Source organism: Thunnus albacares, chromosome 4, assembly GCF_914725855.1.
Source record: "Thunnus albacares chromosome 4, fThuAlb1.1, whole genome shotgun sequence".
Classification (NCBI taxonomy): Eukaryota; Metazoa; Chordata; class Actinopteri; order Scombriformes; family Scombridae; genus Thunnus; species Thunnus albacares.
In genome coordinates, this window is record NC_058109.1 from 26884497 (window position 1) to 26893120 (window position 8624).

Consider the following 8624-nt stretch of genomic DNA (forward strand, 5'->3'; position numbering starts at 1 on the left):
TTAAATGATTCTTACTGGTGGGAATTTGTTTAACCCAGACTCTCCTTATCACCATTTTGTTTTCCTTTAGTCTGATATTGGATTTTACAAACACTCCTTTGTTCCTGGAAACACTGCAGTGTGCATACATAAGTATCAGGAATGACTCTGACCTCCAGTCGATGCAACTGGATGCAGGGCATTTAGCTCCAGGCGTTCAGCGGGACTTTTGCAAGCAGGATTCAGTTCTAATCACTCTGCTGAGGATAAGCACCAACGACATGGGCACAGGATGTTTCAGATATAACCCTGTTAAGTTCTGAAAACAGGAACAGGGACTCAGAAATTCATTAACATACTACTACACTGTATCCAACAATAAACCTAATGTGACGGAACTACACAGGACTACACCTATCTCCATTACAGCATGACTTCGTGGGCTGAACAAAATGTCTCATTTCTGTTCATATACAAGTGCACACACACAGCTTCCACATTACAGCCCACGCCATTCCATGGCATATTCATACTGGTGAATTATATACACAGTATCATATAAAAAACGCTAAACCACCACAACTGTGATATAACCTTCTTAAATTACACATGTAGTTAAACAAGTGTCAGAGAAAAAGTAGTTTTAGAGAGTGAGGATAAGGGACTATAGAGTGGCAAAATTAAATCTGTGCTATTGCTGTGTATCTTGCGTAAATATAATCGTCTTGGAGCTTAACTATACTTAAAGTCCATGGCTATAGATCTACACCTCTCACAGTGCAAACAACGTCCTGTCCACTGCTGCCGCAACCTTCACTTTTTTGGTGAACTATTAAAATAATGTATATAATAATGTATGCATAATACCAGCCAAAGACGAACATTCGGGCACACACACACACGCACACACACACACACACACACACACACATACACAGGCAAGCCGGTCTCTCATACTGGAACTTGAAGGACATATTCATAGAGAGAGAAACAGAAGAGTTAGACAAAAGTCAGCTCCAAAGTTTCAGATCAGAGTGAAACTTTGCTTGCGGCATGCTGGACATTGTAGTGACGTCAGGTTGACCTTCTGTCAAATGTTTTCTGCCTGTTTTCTCTGCAGCCCCTGCAGATAAACCTAATTTTGTCCTTTCAGTCAGCTGCACCAGTGTGTCATGAGTTGGAGGCAAAGAGTGAACTGAGAACTATAATAGCTGAAAAGGGCATATCAAACACTCGAAGAGTGGTTTCTTAGAGGGGGTAGTTGTTATTCTTGCAGAATCAGTCTTTTTTAAATTTTAGTCTCATTGATTATAAAATGAAACACAAACACAAAATAATAAATATGTAAAACAACATAACAGATCAGATCACTGAGTGCAACACATACAGTTACATTCATTCACACTAATTACAGGTTTCCTGTATCAGAAAGGTTGTCACAGGAGGAACAAATCAGTGTTGTCATTACTAAACTATGCTTAAGCATCCATGCACATATATTTCTCGACTTTTCCCCTTAAAGCATGTGGATACAGCACATATTAAAGGTTTCCTGCAGCTTGAAAAAATTAATTTGATGAGCGTGGCCCTGTATGGTTTTTATCTATTTTTTTACCAGCATGCACAGAGAGATGCAAATGCATGCCACAAGCACAGGGGTGACACATTTCTGCGCCAACAGTGGCAGTACACACTGTTAAATGTAACCTGTGGAGTTTTTGAAGCAGCGCTATGAATCAATGTCTTTATGAGTAAGTCCCTGTTTCGTTTGTTATCATGCCAATTTGTTTTTAAACAAAAGACTTGGAGAATATTCTATGAGGAAGGAAATGGAAAGTTTGTTAGACCTCAAACATACACACAATGCATTCCAACTTTTGTTTGTTTACACGAAAACTCCACAGGGCACCTTTAAAACAGAAATGACCAAAAAAAAAAAAAGTAAACAATGCAGGTTTCAACACATTTGAATAAAGCCCAGAAATGTTCTATGAGATAAATTAATTTAACATGTTTCTTTGGACTATAGGATAATTAAATTGCATTATGAAAAGTATTAAATATATAAAGTTTTTTATATAATTCAAATACTGCCAAATCCTCACATTTCAAATAGATTTACTTCATCATTCTTTCCTAGATTTACACATTACACAGAGAAAATCTTCGGATCTAATGCTTAAGAAAAGTGTTAAAACCAGCAAATTAGGTATGCACACTGACATCTTGAGTACACTATGTATATACACTATGTGTATTCTTTGTCACTTTCCCCTGTAATTGAGTAAAACTCACTCTACAACCATGCAGGAGAGATCTGCTACCAGGAGTAGAAAAGTGGAATTGTGGAAGTCATTTTGAAACATTTGCAGAAATGTGTCGTCATTCAGGCTATCAGTTTCAGCATGTCAGAAATGTATGGTATGTGTAATCCTATAAGAAATCAGTGTTCATTAGTTTTCATGATCACATGGGCCTCAGTGTGTTTTCAGGAAGGTGCTAAGGAAGGTCACTGTTGTCTCTCCGCACTGTCTGCTCAATCCTTAATATATATGTGTGTGTGTGTGTGTGTGTGTGTGTGTGTGTGTGTGTGTGTGTGCGTGTGTGTGTGTGTGTGTGTGTGTGTGTATTGAACTTATATATATATATAGTATGTCTGCCAGGCTGTGTCATTGACAGATAGGAAGACAGAGAGGAGAGATGTAATGTGATGATACAATTGATGGGTCCTTCAATTTGATGGATATACAATGAGATTGGTGGCAATAGATGTCAGTAAGTGGAAGGCCAAGTAGAATTGGAGCTGAATATGTAATTAAACAGATAATAGAGGCGTACAGCAAAGAGGTAGCGATGCCATGGGAGACCGGTAGAAATGGATTTGGAGAGGCAAAAGAGAGGAGCACAGGAAGATAAGGCTGAGCAAGGTGAGGAAGAGGAGGGGACATGTGTGAGAGACAGAAAGTGACAGAGGGTTATTTTTAGCCAGCCAATGCCACATAGCCTATATTGCAGTGTTGGTTTTGTTGGCTAGGGCTGTGTTGGACACACTTACTCCCAGGCACACACCAGGCATCCAAATCACAGCAGTTACTCACTGGTGGTGGACTGGCACCTGAAACCAGGTCTGACCCCTGATTAGACAACACACCACTGCACCAGCACATACCTTTACCTCCACGACAGCCTGCCACTGCTTCGGGGTTGCACGGAAATCTCTGATGTCTCCCTTTAAAAGATCAGTTTGCTCTGCCTAATATTAAACACACTTTTGAAAAGACCAATGATCCATTCAGATAACCAAATTAATACAAATCAAAGGTGAAGCAAGCCCACAGTAATCCCTGTAAGATTATTTAAATGGTAAATTTAAACTCTCAGTAAAATGAAAGTGGGTAATTGGTGCGGTAGTCATCATAGTTTCTTGGCACAGTAACCTTTCACATTTTTCTTATTATTCAACAGCAGCTGACCTCTTTTAACCACAGTTGAGGCAGTTTTTGATGTCACAGCGTTGCGCTGAATATCAAGCACTTTCAGTTCATTTTCAGTTGACACACTGTCTGCAGCATGTTGCCGTTTGCTACATTGATATCCTTATTTAAAAATTCCTCAGAGCTCTTTTTTTAGCCTACCCTTTTATCCTTTTCTTGCTTTTATCTAACCCATTTGTTTCCTTCTCGGGGCACAAATCCACATTAAGGAGAAATAGACTGGAAATAATGGAAGCAAAAGATTGTTGTGCAGTCTATGAATTACAATAAGAAAACTAGGAAGGCAAACATGCTGCAATTCTTCCTCAAGATAGAGCTGATGTCTGCTGGCAGATTCACATGTCAAGACAGATTCTTAATAGTTAAGTAGAGACCGTCCAAAAAAGGTCATTTGTGTCACGCTGATGCATATTCTGAAATATATTAACCCACTTTGGACACCACAGGTATCCAAAGAGTACAGACAGGTGAAAATAGTGAAAATATGTGTTTTTAAAGGACTATAATTGTATAAAGGAGCTACAAATATTCCTTATTAAAGTTCATTCCACAGGACTACTGAAAGCCACAACCTCTTCTGAACCTAAAGGCTGTAAAGCTTTGGAGTGGGTTGTTCCTTTGGCTAGAAATAATATTCTGATTGACTGACAAAACAATCTCATTACAAGATCTAATTAGTGGCTGTTCTGGAGCTTTTGACCATATTACATCATTTAAGCATGAACTTTCAATCTCATTTTTTAAGCCAACATAGATGAAAGGTCCATAAAGTGCTCAGAAAATCTTTATTTTGAGGATGTACGTTTACATGACAACTGTGATACAGTCGAAAGCTCCAAAACAGCTACTAAATGGACCTTGTGTTGAGGCTGTTTTCAAGAATGGGCTTTCAGTCTCTCCTAGACTCTGATTGTCTTGATGCTGTTTCTCAATAATGTTTAGCTAATCAGGAAATGGATGTCTCGGGATTGTAAGTGTAGATGGTCATCGTTAGCGATTTAATGAGATATCATTGTTTAATGAGCTCTCACAGTTGGTTTTGAACATTGAGCTAAATTGCTGATTTATTGACATGATGAACTTTAAAATGGGGTTATAACAACAAGCTCAGTTAGTTTATGACATCTGTAAAGACTAATAAGGCACCACACTCAATCACATTGATCAGTAAATTGTGAGTTTGTATGGATTTGTTCATGTGTTTGATTGTCATAAGTATTATGTTCTCATTGTTGGGCTCGCAGGATGTGACAGTACTGACATACAGTAATCCATAAAATCTACACAATCTGCACAGCTCAGTCTTTCATGCATCACAGACACTGTCCATGAGTGCGCGTCCTGTTGAGAAGATGCAACACAATCCATAGAAGCCCCCTTACACACAGCTCACACCCCTAAGATGACTAAATGTTGCCACAGAAACCAGTTACCATGTCAGTATATTTTCCAGCAACAGACAGTTGCTGGACCAGGACTTTTTTTTCTATGCCTTCCACAGATTCATGTCCACATAGGGTGTTTAAACATTCTCCTCTCGCTTACCCCTGTCCTGTCCTGTTTTGTCCTTTTCAGTTGCAGACTGTACCGTTCTGTGTTGTTCTGTCCCATCCTGCACTGTCCTGTTTCATCCTGTCCTTTTGTCCACACACAGGGTTCCCCATCACTCTTTAAGTCACTCTGCAACATGTGTTTGAACATGAAACATGAGTGTATGATTAATGCATGTGCCTTCATTCACGTGTGTATGTGTCTGCAGCCACTGCTGGGTGTTTGTGTGTGTGTGTGTATGCCTATTTGTGTGTGCATCAAACTGAACCCAGCTGAGCCAGTGCAGCAGATCAAAGGCTTATCCCTGTGTCAAAGACGGGACTCTCATTCCCCTCAATCCAAGGGGCTTGCAAAAATTCAATTAATGACAGACGGAGTGGACGCAGAAATGTCCCGTTTGTACCATGAGTCATCTACTATGACAACTGGGAGAGCAAGGCAGTGTTTTCAGAGGAACTTGCTAACTTTGCAGATGAGCGTTACGTCACAGAGGCGGCATGGAAACTGGGTCAGGCCCTTTGCACGATGCTATGTTTTTTCTTTTTTTTTTACTGCTATTATGAAATACACTCAACAGAGGAAAACAGTGTCAGAGACTGACAGCAGTGGTGATATAACTGCTGAATTCAAAGCAGTAAGTAGTTCTTTGTTGAGGTCATGGTTGTTTGGACACTGCATTTCTAATATCAGGTATATACAGCTGCATTTGAGCTCTGTCCCCTCATGAGCAAGAGATTATAGCTCAGTGACACACTGCCGAGGGTCAGTCAAGTTTCTCCGTCCCACGCAAAATCTCTCTCTCTGTCTCAAACACACACACACACACACACACACACACACACACACGCACACACAAATAACCCCTCTCTCCATCTCTAAATCTCCCTCCTGGTAATCAGTCAGTGTGTATTTTTAAATCTGTCACTAATCTCTATTATTGGCATAACTTACTGGACAAGGTTAGACTTCATACTTTGGTAACATATTTCAACACACAACACACATACATATTGTTCTAAAATGTGTGCAAGTGGGCAATATTCACTGACTTGCACATACTCATACATACACAAGCCTGTGGGACCTTTTGAGTGGAAAATTGTGGGGTTGTTACGTCCTCCGCATGACACACACACATGACAAAGCAGATGCCACAGATGACATCTCTCTGGTTTAGGGAGGCTGAAAAATGGCAGGATTCAGCTCTGTAAAAATGGGAGAAGAGTAATCATGAAATAGTTGAAATGCTGAAATTGGAAAATCAAAAAAATAAAAATGAGCATCATGTTTTATATTTGACTCAAGAATAATTAATTGTGTTTTCTAGTAATCTTAAAAATAAAATTGTGTCTTTCAGAAAATATATGCTGAATAAGATGAATTGGATCTGTCTAACGCTTGCCTGTGTGTTTTCTGTTTGTGTAGGAGACTCTGCAGTCGTATGCCTTTCTGGTGTTTGTGGTGGTCTGTGTCCTGGGATCTATCTACCTCTATGTCATCCTCCCTGAAACCAAAAATAAAACATTTGTGGAGATCAGCCAGAGTTTTGCCAAGATCAACAAAATCCCTGCCCCCACCCCCGCCCAAGAAATGGAGCTGGTTCTGTCCATTGAGCCTGACGTGAATAGAAAAGTCCAAGATAGCGTGAAGACGGAGAGTTCCTTCTAAGTGAACAAACTACATTAATTATGGAGAAGCAGGGTTGAAACATAACTGGAAGTTCTTGTTTGTACATATTTATTTAATGACTATGATCAGTGCAATTGATGCTTTTGAGCAGTTTCAATGTGCTTTGTATATGTTTTATATGATTGGATTATTGTAGGAATATTGCAGTCTTATGGTTTACAATAATGCTTTGTTTATGTGTTTCATCAAAATAAAAAAAATCATCTGTTTATTTAATATACTGATTTTTTTGGCAGCTAGAACACGACACTGACAAATGATCACTTTATAAATACAGCTGATACAGAGCAACATTAGCATTCCTTTGGAGTCGTGAGCTCCAGCTGAGGTGGTCTGGTCACCTGGTTAGGATGCCTCATGGACGCCTCCCTCTGGAGGTGTTCCAGTTACGTCCAACTGGTAAGAGACCCCGGGCGGACCCAAAACACACTGGAGGGACTACATATTTATTCTGGCCTGGGAATGCCTTGGGATCCCCCAGGAGGAGGTGGAGGGCATTGCCGAGGTTATTCATTCAGTTATTCACTCTTGTTTTATCTCTGTTTTGCTCTCCGCCATCTCCAGAGGGAAATATCTGTGGCTAACTTTGTCCATCAGTCGTTTGATGCTGTGCAGGTAATATAAAGTAGGTTTTTAGGGCTTTTTTTGCTGGAAATAGCTGCCTGTTGTGGCCAAAAATGTTGCTGAGAGGGAACTGAAACCGAAGATGCAGACTGGAAAACCAAAACAAGAAGCTAAAAGACACTCAAGTGCTCCGTAGAGTTGAGGAGAACTGTAAAATCAGATAATAATTCCCTGTGGGTATGACACTGTGAGCCCTTTCACATACACCTACTCATTTGATCCTTTGCTAATATAAAAATATTAATTATAGCAGCTGTAATGAAACACAAATTGTCTTAGTTTTGAGGCCAGACAGGTGTACCTGAACAACTGGAAGCTGCTTATTCTGAATGAGCCTGACAAGCTGTAGCAGCATCTCTTCATCTTTGTCATCCTTCCAAAGCAGCTTCATAAATAAGAGTGAGGCAGACATGTGTCTGAGGAGAGGCATATTTTAAAGGATTATAACCCTAATACTGATGTCATATTTAACTTCCTAATATAGACAACGAGAATGAGAGAGCGAGAGCCCAGAAGGCACAGTAAATCTGACAGGGACAGTTTTTTGGAGCCCCTCCAAATCTGAAAGGAGCCAGGGCTACTTCCCACCAGATGGCGGGAGCCAGCAGAGGAAGTGATCTGAACAGAGGCAGACAAGCGTGGCATTGGATAGCAGTCACAGTTTGCTCCACAGTAGGGTGTATTCAACATTTCAAAGTCCACTGCCTATGAGGTTAATGCCCCAACGTCTCATACACACACAGACACACACACACACACAAACACACACAGAAACAGATATAAAGGTGTGAGTGTCATGCTATGATAAAGGCGTGTCCAAGAATTTCAATGGCATTGAAAGGCGAGGTGGGAAAATATGACTGCGTCATCATTCTCAGCTTAATTCCTGATCATATCCAGCACCAAAGAGCGCATTTATCCACTGGCAAGCAGGCAGTGAAGTGACAAGAATAATAATTGGAAGTGTTGGTTATCATAGCGCCAGCATGTTAGTCTCAAGGAGTTATATCCTCAGCAGCATTAGTTAGCAGGTAATTGACAGAAAGGTTCTGTGATGATTGCTGGTGGGAGAGTAATTATGTTACTACATAGCTGCAAAGCCATAAATACCATATGTTTAACAAGATGCACTGTAGAGGAATGCTATGGTTGATAAATTACCATTTGTCCTTAGATAGCCTCTCAGGAAGTGTTGTTAAATTAACTTCTCATTATGCAAAGTGGTAAATGGGTGCAATGGGGGGTGCTGTGTAAATCCTGCATGTATAAACTGTGAGGAAGGTTAAC

General features: G+C 40.2%; 1 protein-coding gene across 5 annotated transcripts in view; it reads left to right on the forward strand.

The window, feature by feature from the left end:
• slc2a9l2 (solute carrier family 2 member 9, like 2) overlaps nt 1-6929 on the forward strand; it is a 104626-nt gene extending 97697 nt beyond the window's left edge. For all 5 annotated transcript variants that reach the window (XM_044349725.1, XM_044349729.1, XM_044349727.1 and 2 more), the window contains one exon: nt 6450-6929. In XM_044349725.1, the coding sequence (XP_044205660.1) occupies nt 6450-6692 (243 nt within the window). In that variant the 3' untranslated portion in view covers nt 6693-6929. The remainder of the gene's footprint in view (nt 1-6449) is intronic.
• The last annotated feature ends 1695 nt before the right edge of the window (nt 6930-8624 follow it).